The sequence below is a fragment of the Perna viridis genome, chromosome 14 (assembly GCF_037379345.1).
Source record: "Perna viridis isolate PV_CMFRI_1.1 ecotype Kerala chromosome 14, ASM3737934v1, whole genome shotgun sequence".
Taxonomy (NCBI): Eukaryota; Metazoa; Mollusca; class Bivalvia; order Mytilida; family Mytilidae; genus Perna; species Perna viridis.
In genome coordinates this window covers 33,596,528-33,618,130 of record NC_142458.1, presented here as the reverse complement: position 1 = coordinate 33,618,130, position 21,603 = coordinate 33,596,528, and the positions used below count along the sequence as shown (strand labels likewise).

General features: G+C 33.9%; 2 protein-coding genes across 3 annotated transcripts; one reads left to right on the top strand and one right to left on the bottom strand.

Annotated features, from left to right (window-relative positions):
• Nucleotides 1–810: 810 nt before the first annotated feature.
• On the top strand, nucleotides 811–11,697 carry LOC148599065 (organic cation transporter protein-like). The gene is made up of 8 exons (XM_088560504.1): nucleotides 811–1,391; nucleotides 2,113–2,534; nucleotides 3,147–3,386; nucleotides 4,925–5,056; nucleotides 5,376–5,458; nucleotides 5,763–5,880; nucleotides 8,025–8,097; nucleotides 8,820–11,697. Exons 1-8 carry the CDS (start codon nucleotides 1,089–1,091, stop codon nucleotides 9,060–9,062), a joined length of 1,614 nt encoding a protein of 537 aa, XP_088416630.1. The 5' UTR covers nucleotides 811–1,088; the 3' UTR covers nucleotides 9,063–11,697.
• Nucleotides 10,888–21,201, bottom strand: LOC148599064 (uncharacterized). 2 transcript variants are annotated; one of them, XM_088560505.1, is made up of 5 exons: nucleotides 21,165–21,201; nucleotides 20,360–20,638; nucleotides 16,625–16,843; nucleotides 13,706–13,850; nucleotides 10,888–11,654 (listed from the first exon to the last, which is right to left on the bottom strand). In XM_088560505.1, exons 1-5 carry the CDS (start codon nucleotides 21,189–21,191, stop codon nucleotides 10,990–10,992), a joined length of 1,335 nt encoding a protein of 444 aa, XP_088416631.1. In that variant the 5' UTR covers nucleotides 21,192–21,201; the 3' UTR covers nucleotides 10,888–10,989. The 2 variants fall into 2 exon arrangements, with proteins under 2 accessions (XP_088416631.1, XP_088416632.1); XM_088560506.1 differs by lacking the exon at nucleotides 16,625–16,843.
• Between the last annotated feature and the right edge of the window lie 402 nt (nucleotides 21,202–21,603).

The following is a 21,603-nucleotide window of genomic DNA, read 5'->3' as shown; positions in this document are numbered from 1 at the left end:
TAGAGCATATCTGTCAGATGTCTGCTACTCTTCTATCATGGCCTGTCTCCATTCTAAATCGTCATTATTACTTTCGTGTGCATTCATTTTTTCTTTCTCGTGAACATCGTCTGGTCTCTCTTTTCCTCTAAGGTTATGTTATTCAGTATAATACAATTTACGAACGAAATATTCACGGGAATTTAGATTGTCGTCGAACATTTTTTAATCTGTGGTCAAAGGGAAATAATTCGCATAGTAACGGCAACGACAACGTTTTTCCCGTAATCCGCTAGGGGCGTTCATTTACGACGACGACCCGTTATGGTTTAAGCGTTCAAAGCCCGTACGTAACGTCCTACGAGCACGCAATAAAACATGGGGTTTTGGCGGGGATGGGGTGACAGCGTTTGCTTTATAAAATTGGGAAAACAAATTTTTATTTATATGAACCAAAATTGTTTTCGTGTGTTGCTAAGCATGTTGATTTTCTTGAAGCTCAATCTATAAACCTCGATACGGCACTTTGTGCATATACCTACAGTATTTGTTTTTTTTTGGTTTCATAGATACAATTATATAATTATGTATAGGTTTTCATAATTTTTCGTTTCTAACCGTTTTGTGTACATTTTTTTTTCACAATCCGTTTTTACATGTATATTCAGTTTCGTTTATACATTTCGACATGAAACCAAGCTGGGTACAACACACCTTTTCAGTTGAAGTGGAAAGAACATTACTACGTTTCTCAACAAATCAGAATTTATTTTTGGATGACATCGAGTTGACCTTCTGGTAACCTCGACATGTAAGAGTTTCGGTGTACTCTTATAAGAATAATTCTCAAGTTTATAGATTACATGGATCACTTGCATGTTAGTAGATAGTATAATGTAGCAATACATGTTTGGAAAGGAACATATTTGAAAGTATCTAAACTTTATATGTAACTGAATCACGCAACTCGTGTTACAGAGAATTTCTCAAAAGTGAAACTACAAAATGCATATGATTTCAACGTAAACCACCTTTAAATATAGTAACTGTTGTTACTGGATCGTTGACTTTTTTCTTGATATCACATAGATGTATTCCAAGACAAGAAAATGGATGTTGATTTGAATGAATATCTCGAGAACTTGCTCTATAGACTAAGTGGTCTAAGTCTGTTTCAATTTCTCCTTACCCTGATTGTCTACGGTAGTAAGGCTTCAGTAGCATGGAGTACATTGATGATGTCATTTGGTGGAGCGGATCCGGAATGGACCTGTACATGGAAGACGGAAAATGGATTTTCTGTTCGAATGAACGAATCAATTTATAACAAGTGTAATTTTGAAAGTAATTTTTCAAGTGTTCGTTGTGAATCACGACAGTATGATGGGAGTATGCACACGACTGTAAACGAGGTAAGTCGATCCTATTTGTTTGGAATTTCCTCTTTTTACAAATAGACCCTTGCGTATAAACTATGGGGTGGTCAATGAGCATGCTCAATATACAATATACCGCAAGGAAAATTCTTTTGTTCAACTCAAAGTACTGCCACGCGAAAATATACTGTACAGCTGTTAACACGAAAGGGTCTATGATCTCTCCACAAGAACGATACTCACAGAATGATCATAGCGTATCTAAAACCAGATACTCAGAATTTTGTGTTGATCAGTGATCTGTCATAACGGTAAATACCAAGGAAAAAAACGGAGCAGCTTCCATGATCAATACCATATTTTCTGATTCTCAACGCATCACTGTTGAACAAGTTTTGAAATATATATAAGCAATATATATTAACTTTTTGTTGTTAATAAAATGACTGATAGATCTAAGTTTTATGCTTTATCGGACTTCATGTGTATACGGAGAAAAACGTTTGACAAATCAAACGGTTACCATATACAGTCATTAATATATTAAAATCCCTGAATACTGTACACATATTAATTTTCACCACAGATGCTGGCAAGTGAACATATTTGCGGATACCAATTTTCGCGGTTTTGAAAAAACAAATTAATTAAAATACTTCATTGTATTTATTTCCATTTCGCACATATTTCAGCGAAAATCAAAACATTTACCGTATTACGATTGGATAAATATAATGTTATTTTTCCATTGTTTCAGTGGGATCTGGTGTGTGATAAGGAATGGATCATTTCAACAATTACTACTATACAGATGGGCGGTCTACTTATTGGCGCATTCTTGTCCGGGCAGATGGGTGATTCATACGGAAGAAAACCGACTTACTACGCGTCTTTAATCATACTAGTTGTTTTTAATACGGCGGCTGCCTTTTCTGTTAATTGGCAAATGTTTGCTGTTCTTAGATTTTTCATTGGTATGGGTTGCGGGTGGTACTTGACAATTGATGTGACTTATGTGGCAGAACTTACGCCTGCAAAATATAGGTCCCTAATTCTTTCATTACCTACTTGGCCTTTAGGAACAATTACCTTTGGCCTAATGACGTGGTTGATACATGATTGGAAGTATGTTCAAATTGCATGCGCAGTCTTTTGCTTGCCATGGTTTATAGGCATTTGGTAAGTTAAGTTACTTTGAATCCGTGGAAAAAATCTCAAATAACCAAATGCAAATCTTTCTGTATAACTGAGTAGCTTAGAAGTTCATTCTATACGACAGGCGTATTTGTGTAGGTACGTCATTTCTACCTAAAACATACATGAACACTTAAAAATTCTACACAGCATCCATACTGACCCAATCCCTTTTTACCAAGCCGTCTAACTCGCCGTACCTATACACATTCGGATGATTCGCCTTTGTCATATATATTGATATATTGATTTTGCTTTCAACATTAGCAATAGTAGAGGCAACAGTGATTACAGTGTTCTAAGGTTGGACAATTTAGTGGATCAAACAGATAAATACATGCCATTATACAACTGTTTCATTTTTCTCATTCAATTAATTGAATCTACCGTTAACCGTGAATTTCCAGCTAAGTATATACAATGATGGGCCTTCTCCATCGTTCTTGTAGCATTTCAAAATAACTAAACCTCACCCATCAAGTACAAAAACAGCATTGGCGTTCTCCATCGTTTTTCTAGCATTTCAAAATAACAAAACCTCACCCATCAAGTACAAGGACAGGGTAACCTCAATAAAATAAATGCAATGTTTTAAAGGGTAATACCAGAAAGCTACCGATGGTTAGTTACAGTTGACAGAATTGATGACGCCTATGACGTCATCACAACAATTAGCAAAATTAATCGGAAGCCAGCTCCATCTAAAGACGAATTATACAAAGTCGTTGAACAACAAAGAAATGCAAAAGACGGCATGCAGAAAAAGAAGGGAACAGTTCTTGATATACTTAAGAACCGTTATCTCTTGAAAGTGTCCCTGCTTTTGGGGCTGTGTTGGTAAGCAATGTTTTAAGTTTAGACCCCACTTGTGGATAGCGCGTTGATTAATCAAAGAGGGGGTCAATTCAATGATTTTCTTTAGATAATTTACCATTTTATTTTCGAAATAAGGGAGGGTGCACACCCGGCAAGCCGGGCCTAGATCCGCCTTGGGACCTTGTATTTTTTTTTGCTTGGTCAAATATGCTAAAATGATCAAATCCGTTTCATTGCCTTTGGGATTGTCATGTCTTACGTCATAATGATCCTTAAACGTCATTAAAGGCGAAAACTTAATAAGAAAACTTAATGTGATTTGTGAAAATCTTTTTGGACTCCGAAATATCAGACAGATCGATAAAACAATCATGGAAAATGCTAATTGTAAAATGTTAATTGTAATAAGCAAATATGCAAATAAATTGCTGACATGAAGTCTGTGAAAGATAGTAGATGGAAAGTGGTGTCATCTACCGCCAAAATACTACTGAAAATTAGTAAAGTACTTGCATGAATTTTAAACTCTACCATCACTATCCTTAATTCCAAAGTATGTATTTGATTATTGTACATTCAAGAGATTCTGCAACGTTTTGAGGCCACTGCACAATATATTGTCAAAAGCAGCATCCCGATGGATGTCAAAGGCTTCATGATGGAAGTTAAGTGGGTTAACCACTTCTGGTCAAAATATAAAGCATCCAGTAAAAAATCAAAAACAATGGATGGACATGTTTTGTTTATATACACATAGCCTGGATATCCATCAATTGAATGTCGAAAAAGTGTTTATGATTGTAAATGCTGACCTACTTAAGGAATGGAAGAATGACAAGGGTTTTTCGCCGCCATTATTGTTTTTATTTAACCTGTTCTGGTGAAAAGGTGAAATTCTTGGTAATGCGTGAATTTAATTGTCATCTGATTTTAGTGAGGAAGTCTCCTACATATCAGACCATCGATCAGTTCTGTTTATTTTTCAGTAGGTTGAAAATCAGTATTAAAATAGGAATCTTAATTTTAAATGCATACACGAATTTTTAGGGTGTACAGTAAATCACAGTGGGGAATTCATAAAAAGAATAGTATATCATATATGGAGTGTTGAGCTGGTTTGAATATTTAAGTAAACGCCTGTTGACTTGTCCTTGAAGACGTATGATCTACACGCACAGACCCCTCTTCTTCGTTATAAAAAATCAAAATTTGTGATTGCACTGGAAATGCGTTGCACCGGATAAAGACTAAACCACTAAATATAGTATTAAGGGAAAAATCACATGGGCACAATATAACTATTAAAAGCAATTCATACAATTAACAATTTGACTTCCATATCGATGCCTTTGACTAACATGGCGGTTTTGTCATCTTAATTAATTTTACTGTAATGCCATGAGGAAGAATCATAATACTTTTTATATGTATCACGATACTTATCAAAAGCATCTTGATATATGTTAAAAGCATCTTGATACGTGTTAAAACCATTACAATGGAAAAAAAACTTTCATAATTGAAGTCACATTATTCAGCCACTTATACATGTTTAACAGGATAACTTGCGGATATGGGTTTTATGCTATTTCGTTTGGAGTACAGCAGCTCTCTGGAAACATATATGTCAACACAGTAATGCTGGGAGCTATGGAGGTAGTGTCTATTATAGTTGCATATATAACAAACAGGTAAGGTTTATAAAGTTGAATAATTCAATTAAGTTAGCATGTAACCTCCATACGTATGTGAACAATTTTGGGTACAACGTAACTCATCTCTCCCCTTTTATTCAATAGAACAAATTTGCACCCAAGATGATTGAGCCTTCCGAATGATTGAGTCTTCCGAATGATTACTTTATTTGTCCTGTGATTCCTTCCTTAACGACAAGAACTTACTGTCATAACTTTTTGGGGTTCATTTTATATGTGTATTTTTTTTCAAAAACGATTTTTATGTACAACGTGTCTTCAATATACATAAAAACACTATGTGTATATTTGATAGGATTGGTAGGAAGCCAACCACACTGGTATTTTTCGTATTGGGAGGCTTAACAGGAATAGTGGTTGGAATATTTCAATTCCTTGGTAAGATAAACATGATTTTGCGAGAAAAAAATTGTGTCATGTATCATTTAGAAAACAAAGCAAAAAAAAAAAAAAAAAATAAAATAGTGAACTAAACCCATAATCAAAGTAAAAATGACAACAAGAAAACTAAATTTCAATCATATTAACATCTGATAATTGGTAAGCAATTCTCTTCTATATATGGACGTGGTATTTGTTCATTTATATCCACTGTACTGTCGATATTTTATGTTAAATAACTTTAATTAATAATCGAATCCATCTTAAGTATTATTTATGTCAATATTTGTTTTATTTGAAGATATTCCCAATAAAGGCCAGTTAGTGAATGCATTCGCTTTGACCTCCAAACTGTGTGTAACCTGTGGCTGGATGGCGCTAATAATATTTACCTCAGAATTGTACCCAACGGTTATAAGGTTAGAAACACAGTCATTTTGGATACCGCATAATTTTTGCATACTTTCATCACTGTAAATCATAACAAAACATTTGAGTTGATATCAAGTTAAAATATATCATTTCCGAGAAATTATATAAATAATTTTGGTTCTGAATAATTTTAAGTTTTTCTAGTGCTGTTTTGAAAGGTAGCTTCCCTCTTTACACTCTTCTGTAACTGATTGCTTCCATTTCTATTTGGTTCTAGCTACAGCGCTGACAAGATAGAGTTTACACATTATTCACGTATGATTTACATACAGTTGTAAATTGTATCGAGCGGAGGCGAATATATATAACGATCGTTTTGCAATCTTATATATGTTTGTTTGTTTGTGCTGCATCGTCATGACTCGACGATCCAATACCAGTTTGCTGGTTGGCAGTTTCTTTGACACTTTATATATATATATATATATATATATATATATATATATATTCAGAATGTGACGACTCTATTCGCTGCACTGCTCCATCCGATCAAATTGATACACGGAAGATAATGTAAAGTTTTAGAAGGGTCTGAACAATTCCCAACGATGTTATAACTGTCAAATTTGCGATGCAAATGTTTGGTCGTTCCCTCCGCGGGACTCGAACTCGTTCCGCTATGACATCTATGGCAACACCAACACCGCCTGCACTAAGTCCAGCGCCCTTGACCACTCGATCAGCTAGGCTATATAAAAATATAGCTTTCGCTGGCCGGGTCATTCCTCCTCGTAGGATTAATCTAGGCCTCTATATTAGTACACGATGTATGGTAGCTAGATATTTTTATATAGCCTTGCTGGCCGAGTGGTCTTGGGCGCTGGACTTTGTGCAGGCAGTGTTGCCATAGATGTCACAGAGTTACGAGTTCGAGTCCCGCGGAGGGAACGACCAAAAATTTGCATCGCAAATTTGACAGTTCTAACATCTGTTGGGAATTTTTCAGACCTTTCTATACGTTTAAATATCGCTGTGACATCTATTGCAACACCGTCTGTACAAAGTCCAGCGCCCTTGACCACTCGGACAGCTAGGCTATATAAAAATATAGCTTTCGCTGGCCGGATCATTCCTCCTCATAGGATTAATCTAGGGCTGTAACTTAGTACACGATGTATGGTAGTACGGGACAGTTCATCTAGGTGTCCCGCGGAGGGAATAATCAAAACGTTGCTTCCCAAATTTGATAGTTCTAACATCGTTGGTAATTTTTCAGACCCTTCTATAAGTTTAAAGTATAATGATCATTTAATGATGGTTCAATTATAGAGTATCAGAAGTACCTGTAAAGTCCGAAACGAACTCAATATAACATCAAACGAAACGAAAAACGAAATCAAAAGAAATAAAATATATTAGAACCAATCAAACCAAAAACCGTTCTACAGTTTACATATGAACTTATTGTGAATCGAACAACATACCTGATTACTAGCGTTATGTATGACAGTTTGATTGCATTGATTATAATTTAACCAGATTCATATTTATTTGCATGTTAGCTTTGTAATGGTATCATGTAAGTTGAATGTTTGTTTGTTTTTTGGGGTTTAACGCCCGAGCAGCAACATTTCAGCTATATTCAGGCAATGAACATGCAGTGGATGATAAAAGGAACATGAAATGATGATGAAATGAAAAATGGGATGGGACACAAGGACAATGGAGTCGAGAAATTTTGATTGCCACTGAAAATAGGGAGAGGTGGTCGGGTCGGGCAATTCAGCCTCCTGTGGCGGAGCCCTATGGTTCCTACTCCAGGAGAATACCACAGTAGGGTTTTTTAACGTGCGAGGAACGTGGCATCTTTCCCAACACGGTGCACCTTTATGGTTTGCGGTCAGGTTTTCCGTATTATAGCCTGACAACCCCAGCATGTAATACACCAGGGGTACCCCATTCCACCACCTGGGCACACATCCCAGTTGCTCTATGGGCAGAGCGCCCTAGCCCCCGGCTAAGGTTCTGAGCACTATTTAGTCGCCTTTTACGACAAGCGTAGCACTGCTGCAGGCCTATTCGTTTGACACCCGGACCTGCACGGGTCTCATGTAAGTTGAAAAAAACATGTACAGATACCATTACACGTAACGCTAACAATGTATTGGTTGAATAATTCAATTTGTTTCAGAAATGTTGGTTATGGAATTAACAATACAGTCTCCCGTGTAGGGGCAATGGTTGCACCACAGCTAGTTTATGCTGTAAGTTAAACAATGTTTTTAGGTAAATCACAAAGGCGTCGATAGCTACTTGTGACAAAGATGTAGGTCGAATAACGGTTTCATTTCTTTATCATGAAACGTCTTGCTACCTCATAAAAGCTTTTAAACTATTCTTCTTATTTTGAATAAAGTAACTTCATATTATGAGCATATTTTAACAAACACACAATAAATAAATGATATTACGTGTATATGTTACTTAGCACAGCACTTGAATATTAAAAACTTCCCATTTTTAAATTTACCATTTACTATTCGCCATCTACTCATAAAACTTCTCTCTTGACCCTTAAGTTTCTTTTTTCATGCCACTTTAACATTTCCCAAAACATCTTATTCACCCTGTCCTTATTCCTCATAAAAATCTTATTCTTATTAGACCCCTTTCTATCTCCCAGATCAGCTCTTTTTCCCCTTAAAAATTATTCCGCAATCTTCAACTCTTCTTGTTATCAGTCAATCTCCAAATCCCTAAAGCCACGTCCAATCCACCCACAAACATGCCCATTCTCCGTACATCACCTCCCAATTCCCCATACAATATCTCTCCCTACTTCCGAAAAAATCATCATCCGCCATTCTCATAATAATATATCAGTATAAGATGTTCATAATGTATAAAATCATAACGTAGTTAAACAATCAAAAATGACTTTTTATTTATTATACTACATTAAATCTCAAGATTACATGTTTTATAGAGCAAGCATATTCCCGGTCTCATGTATTTGCTGCTAGGAACAATGTTTGTGATCTCTGCATTCTCCATAGTACTTCTCAACGAGACAAACAATATGGCACTAAAGGACACCATAGAGGAGATTGTCGTTTATAACCAAAAGGATAAAAAGGATAATAAAGTGGAAACAAATAATGATAATAACCACAAAGATATTCAAGGGGAAATAAACGATACTTTTAATCAATGCGACGATTCAATGTAATGATTATCAGTGTTCAGTTTTATTAGTTGACATACGGTATAATAAACTATACTAAATAAAAAAAAAACAAAAACATCTTCATTAGACAGATGTTTATCAAAGCTCAAAAGGTATCAAAATAAAGAACATTGATATGTATAACCAGAAAAATCAGAAACAAAAATCAAGAATGAAAACTGAATTACCCCCAAAAGAAATGGGTTCTCTATTTCATTTCAAAAGCTTGTAAATAAAATCATGATATACATTCCCATATTTTTTTATTTAATAAAAACGAAATAACTTCAAAAGATTAAAAGGCGCACATATTTGAAAATGAAGTGATGTGTTGAATACGGTGTGTGTTCTTCTAAACTGTGGTTTATGTATACACAGTACAAAACCAATAGGAATGAAATTAAATTCGATAACACTAATAGTCAACATCTTTTTTAATGTGAACATAACTAAGTAATTACGAGTTCTAGCTCCTGATATCAATTCATGATTGAGGGAGTAACAATGTGGAACTTTGATTAAATTTGTATATATATTTAATGTAAAATATCTAATAGTTATTTCTTCCTTGAACTTTCATTGAAAGTCTTCTTCTAAAAGCATCAACGTTTTTTTTTCTAAAAGTTTTGTAAGCATTCATCTTGTGCTTATATGTTGAAGGATGACCTTGGCCTATTTAGGGACACGATCTTGTAATCTAAGACAGCATGTTGTAAAGCACATCATTTATTAATAAGTATATCTTGTAGGTGTCGAAGTAAATCTCGCTTTATTTTGATTTCATTATCATTGTGATACATAAAGACCCATCGAAAGTTTCCACAAATAACACAAAGAACAAAGAATTAAATAAAAATATCTACTCTTTCCGATCAGCTGCATCCCGTTTATGTTGATTCAAGTTTTTTTGATAGAAACTTTGTTAATGTACTATATATTATATTGATTAGATGAACCGAATATAATATAACTAAAACAAGTACGTTCATAGGAGATTAAACATTGCAAAGTTTACGCTTAATATTTTTTACTTATTAATAACTGCACACAATCAACACACGAAAACATATTTCTCATATCATGACTGTCTGAATACTGCTTCGTTATATAATGTAAATAGTAGTTCTCTTAGAAACAACATTGTGATATTTTCCCAGATCAGGACACCTTAAAATACCTTGATTGCTTTTCTCATAAAGGATAAACAACTAAAATTGATAGAATGAAAATCTCGTAGACAAACCTCTTTGTCTTTTATCATGATTAAAATGTTGATCGGAAACTCGAAAAAATACTCGGATTGACGTTTTGGCTGCACTGTCAGTTCATGTCATCAGAACTTTGTATATCGACATTATAATTCGGATCGAAACTGTTTGATTACTTGGTCACACTCGAAACGTTTTGCTGAATTAATGCAATAATGTTGAAAATAGTCAATATATACCTGTAGTGAATTAAACCTACTTCAGTTACTCAAAAGGCCTTATCGAATTTGACAACAGATTTATTCGGTCACGTCAAAATTTATAGTTTAAAATAACAGAAACAATGAAATGCTGTTGATTCGTAATAAAAAAATGAATTGTCTTTTTGTCTTTTGGGCGCGTTGTTTCTTTTTTTAAGAACCAACGGCAATTTTTGTATCTTAACTACGTAATTTTTATCATACTTTGTTCGCTATACTGTGTGTATGTAGAACGTATAGGTGTCAGTTTTTCCTTTCGCGTTAAGGCCATTAACCTTGATTTCGATGTGTCTTTATTATCAATTTTTACGCTTCTTTAATTTTTGCCGATTTGCTTACATTTAGTCAACCAAAGAGGGGTGATTTTTATATATTTCTTTTATTGATATTGGTTACTAATTGAAATGCTAATTGAACTAATTTTCACTATGCATTTTTGATTATTTCAAAACGTTCAACAAGTCATTGTGGAACAAATGTTTGTGCACATGAAAACATTGTCGAAAACACAACAGGTTTATGTCCAAACTGAGTTCCGCCTTTAAGGGCTTCATACGAGGATCTGCTACCTTTTCCACCTAATACGTGTGACTGTGGGAACATCTGTACAATAGCATCGCGTACTAATGGAAAATTAGCGACGTTTCCAGAAAGTAGAATAAATTTTATATTCTTTTCCTCTAACGACATCACATAATTGATGTTTCGCATGACTTTCCTTATCCCTTTATCAAAAATAGATAGTATGAGAGAAGTGTCAATTCTCAAGCGAAATCCATTAAGTGTAATGTGACCAGCATAATCTGAGATGGATATGATGTGTTTTAAAGGCATGTTCGTGTGTTTTTTGCAAACCTCATCTAACAAAATAAATTGATCTGTAAAAAGTATATTTTTATGATTGGCACAGCCATTTTCAAGTAGGAAATTGATCTTATCTTCAATACCTATCCAAATATCTTTATTCCGCCCAATATTCCAAACCCATGATCCGAATAAATCGGCGAAGAAATTATCAAACTCCCGCATGATTAACTCCTTCGTACTTCCACCACTGAGAAACTGTGTTTCCTGTTTATAATTCATTGAACTTCGTTTTTCGTATGTATTGTAGCTATCTAGTTCATCTGTTAAATAAAAAAAATAATCATAATAAAACATATACTTAAAGATGTGTTTTTCATTTGAAAGCAAAGACACTATGATATTAATGTACTGTATCATGTAAAAGGTTTTATTTGATACTGATACCAGATTTCTAGGTCTGGAGAAGTATCAAGACAAAAGTCCCCAGACAAAAGCCCCCAGTCACATCCCCCGACAAAAAAACCCTGAGAAATTATTTTTATAAGTTTAAAAAAAAAAAACAAAAAACAAAAACAAAAATAAAAACAAATTAATAAAAATACTAAAATTGTAAAATTTGAGATTTTAATTTCTTACGCTTTATATAAATGTATAATGCTTATTTTTTGGGAGTGGGGGTGGGAGTTGGGGGATTTTCATGTACCATAAGGAAGCTGAGACGTTCGGCTACATGGTGATTTCTATGTACATTCAATTTCTTTACACCTGATGTCCAAGAAAGACTTAGACGCTCGAACAATTGAATCACAAAAATCTTGGTTTTTGCGCCTTTGTTGTACAAATATTGGCTTATACTGGAAAAGAATCCGAAAATATTCTTTGGCGACAAATTGATTCGGAAATTGGAGGTATAAAGGTTCCTGAAAATCATGTAATCATGAAAATTATGAAATTGATGCGTTTGGTTTCGTCTGCATGGTGAACCATCCAAGCGTAGGGACTAATGACATTTTGGTATCAACCTCTTACATGTTTTATGAAACGTGCACACAATATTTATAAAATATTTCCATTGTGGACCTACTATTTAAGATTAGACAAAATTTCATTTGACGGTTTCATATAACAAAACATGGTCATTTTTAATAGAGGCGGCGTGCAGGTACCTATCTCTTATTTGTTTCTCCTCCTACACCACTGAATTGAACGATTTGACGGATCGATGACCGTTGACTGATTGATCGCTGACGGATCGATGACCGATGACCGGTGACCTATATGATCGCAGTTTTGTTATGTAAAATGACGTACGATCTGTTTTGAATAAAAGAAATGTAAAATAAAAGTATAAATTGATGTTTAAATATATTATATATTATATTATGTAAATATGTGTACAATTGACAAAAAAAAAAAAAAACCAAAAACCATAAAATACATTGACAGTTCTGTGGTCACGTGATGCGATCACCAGTTAAATGGAACGGTATTACTGACCGGAATCTGATCGGTGATCGATGATCAATCGCAATTTTTGTTGCACGGATCGGTTCAGGTACTGTATATGAACTTTCACTGAATTTTTATTACGTACGTATGTCCATTGTGTACCTTTTATTTAAGATCTTGATCCAAACCAATTCATGGATTTCTCAAAGCAAAACAACACAATGTAATTTATTGTATATGAAGAATGGGCCCCTATCTCATATCCGTTTCTTCTCCTACATCTAAACATGGAATTTAATGAAATTATCACAGTCTGTATTTAGTATTAAATAAGTGCACTTTTGATTTTAAATTTTGATCTTTTTAATTGAGGTCTCACTTAAGCAAACTTGGACATCATTGATTTCTTACATCGACACTTGTCACACAACTGAGTAGAATTTAATGTAACTTAAACAAAATGGTACCTATTACCTGTTTTTAACTTTGATTTAAATCATTTTGTGTGTACAAATGTCAGGCTTTTAAAATGAGGAATAAGGGGTATCAATTTAGAAAACACTGCTCACAGGTTTTTTTTCGTTTGCATTGTGTCACTTCAAATGTACTCTAATGAAAATTTTATCCTTATGAAAGTTGATTTTCATTAGATTGATTCAAATAAGATCTGCATTGCATATAAGCTTTAACAATATCAAGAATAAATTATCATTCGAATAATCGTCAATAGTAACTATCAACTATATTTATAGAATTATCGTTCATTTCAATAAATCTTCGATCTACTTCTAAAAATATGATATGTTTTATGGTTTTGAAAAATAGATTGCATACAATCTGTAATATATTCTGTTTCAGTACCATACGAGTTAAGGTGAAGTATCTTCTTATTCAGAAACGTAAATGAATTTATAGTATGTACCTTCAAACCCAATGACCATCACCCTTTCTCCAACTTCGAGGTCGTATAGCCTGGATTCAGAGGGATTTTCTATGAGTTCGTGTATATATGACGTTAATGTTGCTTCTGGGTATGTGACAATCATGACATCTTGCCCTGGATAATCCTAAAATATAAGTTTACAAATGTAGAACGTAACAGTAGCATATTGAGCGAGGAGGAAGATACGGTCTGATTCATTTCTTTGATTAATGAAGTTTTCGATCTGCACTTTGTTATATCTTGATCCGATCCTTCCCGGACTAATTTCTGTTATTCTTGTCCGATGGGATCGTTGACTGCAGATTTTTGTTCATATTAATAATCCTATTTGTTTGTATATATTTTTCATAGCATTTGTTCGCGTTTTTATTATACGACCATCGTATGTTTCATTTGCTACATCATTATTTCCTGTTTTTGTTAGTTTTGTCTTGCATAATAAATAATGGTGTCCCTCTAACTCTATACTCTATTGGCCTTCCTTGGTGAAATTCGATTAATTCATTTTTAACCAAATCTTACCATAAGGCATACTAATAATATAGAATATAAGCATGCAGCTCATCGGAGTAAATAATAAATAGTCTTTGTAAAACGCAAGGCCACTCAAAACCCATTTACATAAAATATTTAATAACAATGACATGACCGAATAATCAGTCATTAGCAAGTACGATTATATATATTTAATAAAGCGGTGGCAGGGAATTGCAGATACAATATGGACGCACATATCGTCCACCCAAATTCACAGCAAAGGCAGTGTATTGCTAATGGAAAGCACAAATTCGTTTGGATCAGACTTGATGCATTTTTGTGTATACGTATAGTGATACAAAATTGTGAAATGATGGAAAGATGGAATGCTGAACAGGGGAGTAGATAAGTATTAATCTCCCATTCTTAACGAAATGTCATCAAAAGTAAGTTAAGGTGGATAACAAAAATTATATATATATTGCGTGCGTAAAGCATTTCGTGATGTTAAAGATCTCAAATGTCGATTGAATAATCAGTTAAATCACTGTTGTGTGTTGCAATTAGTTATCTTTATCACAAAAACTTTTTTTTACAGTTTTCCGTTTTTTTTGTAATGCTTTTATCAATTGATTTTATATTTTGTATGTAGTCTTACTATGAGAAGTTACAGATTAAGTCTTAACATTGATTGATTTTTATGGAAGTTATGGCAATGGAGAATTTCAGTGAATTTGAAGTTTTCCGCACTTTTTTTTCGCGGGGCACATTCGAACGCTGTTCTTTTATTTTGACATTACTTGCTACATTAACTTTGACAAAAAGAACTGTGGTAAAATAGCCGTTTACCCATGGCCAATGTATTAAACAACAATGAATAGAACAAAATATTAAATTTCTCCACAATAAGATGTGCATATTTTCAATATGTATACAATCAATGTGCATATGTTGAATAATATTCCTTAAACGCTTTTAAGTTACAGATTAAAAAAAGTAGGCACCATTCACAACATCGAGTGACAAAAATGGCAAAGTTTGACATGCTCAAATTGTAGGAAAAATTCATAAAATATGTCCATAGTAAGAGTTGTATATCTTCAATATGAATATAATCAATGGGAAAAGCTTAAATAATATTGCTTAAATATAGTTTGAGGTAGAGATTACACAGATTTAATGTGACTGATGTAAGGACGGAGTAGAACAGCTACTAGACCTTTTGTCATCATTGGTGATGCTGGTACAAATGAAATAATCAATATCTTAATGAAATGATAAGCAGTCAATCACAAGTTTAACAGATTGATCACTGATTATTAATTGATGACTGATTGAAATAATGGTTGCACGGTTCAGGTATTTAAGCAGTCAATCACAAGTTTGACAGATTAATCACTGATTATTAATTGATGACTGATTGAAATAATGGTTGCACGGTTCAGGTATTGTCCCCCGTGCAGGTCCGGGTGATAAAAGAATAGGCCTGCAGCAGCGCTAAGCTTGTCGTATAAGGCGACTATATAGTGCTCAGAAACCTAGCCGGGGGCTAGGCGCTCTGCCCACAGAGCAACTGGGATGGTTGTCCCAGGCAGTGGAATGGGGAACCCCTGGCGTGTTACATGCTTGGGGTTGTCAGGCTATAATACGGAAAACCTGACCGAAACCATAGTGGTGCACCGTGTTGGGAAAGATGCCACGTTCCTCGCACATTAAAGAACCCTGCTGTGGTATTCGATAGGAGTAGGAACCTTTGCGCTCCGCCACAGGAGGCTAGATTGCCCGATTTTACCCATCCCCCCTTTTTCCAGTGGCAATCAAAACTTGTCGACCCTATTATCCTTGTGACCCATCCTTTTTTTTCATTTCATGTTCATTATATCATCCATTTCATGTTCATTGTCTGAATATAGCTGAAATATTGCTGCTCGGACGTTAAACCCCAACAAACAAACAAACAAACAATCTACATGTCTACATGCAGTTAATGTGAAATCAAACTAAATCTTAACTAAATCAAAACTTTAATAGATAGCAAGAAGATTGTTTCTTAATAAATAAGACTATTCCAATAATAAAATAAGACAATAAAATAGAGTGAGTGAGTAGATAAATGATAAAAACTAACTACAAGTTCTTACCGGCAACGGCCATTATGTTTTACAAATAATTTTGATTCAAGATAGAGCGTATAAAAAAGTGTGTTCATTGTGTGAAAAAATTAACTCAAAATCGAAGAGGCTTTGCCATTTTCTTCCTACTTTGTCTGCATGCAAATATATCAAAATCCGATCTTTAACTCTGGTACATCGTTGTATTTTTGTTTGCGATCTCAAAGACTGTGCAATATGATGTAACGATGTGCGATAGTAAACTAATTTATTATGATCTTAATGATGACAATATTTTGTGTAGACATACCATTCGCCAGGCTTCATTTAAAAATGTCCTAACCGTTTCTGCCCTCACCGATGGAATACTTATGACAAACAGCATTTCGTCCTGCCTAATTAGGGCATGCTGTTTATTGAAATGGTTCATAATAAACCTTCGAATTTCGAGTAGAAATGCGTTGATGATCTTGGAAGCATTTTGATCATTTCCTTTTGAGTCGATGATCAAAGAATCTATTTGAAGATCCTGACAGAAACAAAAAAAAACATATTTTCTTAGTTAACAATGGTAACTAACAATATGTAAACGTAAACGTAGCTACCAGTTCCGACAATGACCGAAATAATAAACTCTATAGGTTATCTATTTTTTGTTGTTGATTCTGACTACGAAAATCGCCGCAAGTCGTTAACAGAACACCAAAAATAGCACTTATAAAAACGTAACAGACCATACAAGTACTAATTAATCTATTAAGGTGAAGCAAAAATACTCCAGCGGTTATCACTTCAAACAATATGTCAATTCAAGCGATTTTGGTAGTACACATTTGTATTTAAGTAGAAAAATCTTAGAGTGAATACAAATTTCTTGATACCATTGAAAATCATAGACATTGGTCAACATGCTGATATCTATATTCATGTATACTTAGTTTTTAATTAGTGATCACAAAACTTTTGGCTTTTTGGTCCTAACGAAAATAGACTTAGACCGTATGGTGACCTGTAGAATAATTGTTCGTTGGTTAGCTTTGACTATTTCATTGACAATCATACTGCATCTCTTATTCTTATATTGTATTGACAAAGAACCCGTAAATGGGAGGTACAAATGACAATCATCATAAAGTAAATGATTCGGGAGGAAGCGATGACCTTTCCGGTCTATGGACAATAAAACACCCGTCGTTTTCAACTATAAGATATTTTTGTGTTTGTATTTTCAGGGCTATGATTTGCATGTGTATGTAATTTGGCGTTCCGAATGGAGATCGAAGCAATGAATACAATATCAATTTGTGCCTTATTTAAGTTGATAAATGATTTGTCAGATTCAGCATGTTTAAAAATGTGTTTATATTGCATTAACGTATTACCGAATTATACAAGAAGATCGTGAAAATTATAAAATGTCGGCTGATATTGATATAAATACGGCCTCTCTAGGAGGCATACATAAATAAGACGAAATTTGGAAAGGAAGAACGGCTACGTTTGTACCTGTTATTAACTAATATTTAACCTTAACTGACCTCAAGATGAAAGAAACTTTCTCTAGTTTAGGAGTCATTGATTAAATCAAAAATTGTTGTTCCAATAGTCATTGAGAGGCATGATTGTAAGCTAACAAATAGCTGATTTAGAATTACTGCTCCCGATTATAAAAATCTCAATGCTCAGGAAATAAGAACTTATATTCTGACTTCAGGAACAAGCAGGGTTTATCCAAAGTGAATACAGAAGCAGGTGGGTGGAAATGGATTTGAAGCAGAGAAAGTATTTTCTCAGCTTTCTACCTTTTCAAATGGTTTTAGTCAAGATAAAGATTTCGGAGAGGAAATTAAAGAATCTCTTTAAAGTATTTATACATGATTTATATTTGAGATATTCTGGAGCATATACACGTTTAAATACTTTCATCATAACTGATTTGCAGGAAACTGTGTCAGCATTATACAATTCATTAGAATTAACTAATGAAGATGACACAAGGTAAATTCTCAAACCTACAGAAATATGATATCGAAGTTTCAATTATATCTAATATCATATGAAATCTCATACCTGACATTGAAGCAAAATTTAAGCTTTTTCAATGAATTTGCAGAATATTGTTTAATTAAACGCATTTACATCAAGATAAAAAGTCTATCAGCAATGTAGTAGTAAATTGATTTAACTATATGACTAAACAAATGGATTGAAAATTTCGGCCCAGGGTCGAAAGAGAGAAAATCAGCTTTAAGTTTGAACTTTGATTTAAGAGGTTCCCTTTATTCCCGTATGAATAGTTTTATGCTTACGAACAGTCCAGGGTGAAGTGATCATAAGTATAAGTCACTTCATGTAAGAATGAGTTGAAGGCTTTCTTAAAGTCATGTCTACAAAACGTGTGTAGAGTTTTTGTTTCTTTCCATTATATTTGTAAATTGCACTTTTCAAAACAAACAAGTGATCTGATGTTCTAAATGCTCTAGTCTATTAAACAGAAGTTGAAAGTTTCCTAAACACCCACTTACATGTATATATATTGTAAATCACAATGAAACCGTCTTTCAGATCCTTGCTGAATGGGTATTGAGACACCAATTTTGTCTAATGCACTATCTGAGATCTTTTACATCTGAATCATACCAATCTATATCTAGTGGTCTCTTTTTCATATTTGTTGTTCCCTTTAAACATTTGTCACCAACATCAAGTATAATTTTTCCAGCGTCAGTGCTCTTGCTTCATATTTATTGTTTTATTCATTTGTTTCTTCAGATAACAAAGGGAAATAACAAATTACCAAACACTAATCCGATTCATAATCAAGTCCAAAATAAATCTGGCAAAATAGATATTACACCACCTAAGAAGCTGGTACCGCAATGATCCTGACTTGGTACAGATACCTTAGACTAAATGGTGGGTTAGATCTAGGTTTTACAACGCGCTAAACCCCCTCTTCCACGACAGCATGACTATACCAGTGGTGATTAAAAGGCATATGCATAATATTGTCATAATTGGTAAATCAGCGGTCACATCAGCACAAAGAACATTTTCCAAAAAAGAAAAAAAATGGATCTTGCAATTTAGATACAACTTTGAGAATTGTTAGACCATATATATTTAAATGGGGCAGAATTGAACTTCTGATGTTTTGCGGGTTTTATAAACCTGGTATATATAGACCATGCAAACTTGCAGTGAGTTTCTGATAATTCTGGTTAAAAAAAGGGGAAACAGTGAGCAATGGTAAAAAACTACTACACTGCACCCGTTGGGCGTATGGATAGTGAAGCTTCCAAAGGTACCGCTACCGTTGAAGATTCTTTGTTTACTAGTTATACACAAATTATGCAATTCTTTGCCCTTGACTTTTTCATGAACATAGGTAAAAATTCTTAGAATAATCAGGAAAAGATTATCAGTCTTGTTAGTACCCAAACGGAGTTCTGTTTTCTGATGGATCATATAGAAAACCTGTACATTTTTTTTCTGACTTGTACACGTTATGGATGGTAATAAAAGTTACAGTTTTAACGAAATTACTTGTACACAGCACATATTTATAATAATTTGATGGATTTGTCAAAATTTCCGCCAACATGACGGTGCTTCACGATCCTCATCTTATGAACTTAATGTCGAAAGTACCGAACATAATTCAAACAGCACTACATATGATTATGAAACTACTGAACATAAAGACAAAGGTACCAATTATAATGTCAGAACTACTGATCATAATATTAAAACTACCGATCTGCATTTTAACAAATGTACTAATGAACATAATACAGAAAGCACCGAACATATTTAACATCAGAAATCAGATATGGTGTTCCATTCAACTTAATCAGATTTATGCGGTACATCAGCTTGTGTACATTGTACCTCGGTGATCTGTATTACTTATGATTTATATATTAACGATATCGCTTGTAAACTACATGTCATAAAGGTATTGTGTTTTGTATTTCTATACCTGTATATATTCTCACAATCCGAATTCCAAACGAATTACAAACAAATGCATTTATATACTTGCCTCTACAGTTAAAATATCTTTGAACACATTCTCTATGTAAATCCCGCTACCACCATTTTCAAGGCATTTTTCTGTAGCTTGATGTCCAAAGAAAACTTCTTCATAATCATCAATCAACAAAGAAGGTGGAAACTCCGCGGCCAAATTTTTACCCCAGAACGTAAATAGTAGAACTCTGGTTGGATCAGTATGGAACTGACTACGAAAAAGATACGCTATACTGCAGGATTTCGTTCCAAGTTTAAGGCATATTGTTACTATATGCTGAGAAATCGAAGGCTGTCAAAAACATCGAAATATAAATACATTTTGAATACATACATTGACTGATTAATTAAACCTAAGTGACCTTTTACACTTGGACGTGACGTATCAGCTGTTAAATGCAGGTCATTTTTATCAGATAACTAACTCGAATTGAGAAAAAGAATCAAACATGCGCTTTTGTCATGCAAGATTGGGAAATATCAGAAACCCAAGATGTCTAAGATATCTCTCTCTTGTACTCGTACTTCTACAATGTAGGTGCTATATTAACTTAATAATATCTCATTCAGCTGAAAACAGGAATTTTCTTGCCTCTAGTGAGACAATACCCTTCTTGTGGTTTTGGTGTACACATTGTAGAGTCATTCAAAAATCAAAGCATTCACATTTATTCGTGTGAAACTGTTAGTCATTTTGACACAAGTTCGATTTCGATCCAAGTTATGCTACAGGTATAAATACATGTAAATGTCGGTACTGAACGGAGAAAATGTTATTTTAAAGATTTTTTCAAATCAAAACACAGTACTCAACTTACTACTTCCTTGTCACCTCTTGTAGCCATAGTGGACCACTGTTTTATCGATTTTTAAAATTATTTATGGATAATAAATTCCACACAATAAAATTGAATTATCCCCCTTTTAGTAGCTATAACATGTTTTCTAAACTATGTCATGTAGCATAGCGTTAATATGCCGCCTTGACTTTCTTTTCATTTTTTATATGTGCTTTGCTATATGTGGACAAGTTTGAGTTTGTTTTTGTGTTAGGATATGCATTGCTTTTTGGATTTGTTTAATGTGAGTTTCCTTTCTGTCCATGTAATGTTTTAATTATCTGTGGTCGTTTAAAATGTGAACTTAATGCGAATAAATTAAGAGTTGCATTTTAAGCTTGCTGGGCAGTACTTTAAATGAAGCAGACTTTCTAGAACGGATGCTAATACAGTGCACATATTTTTATTAAGACTGTGC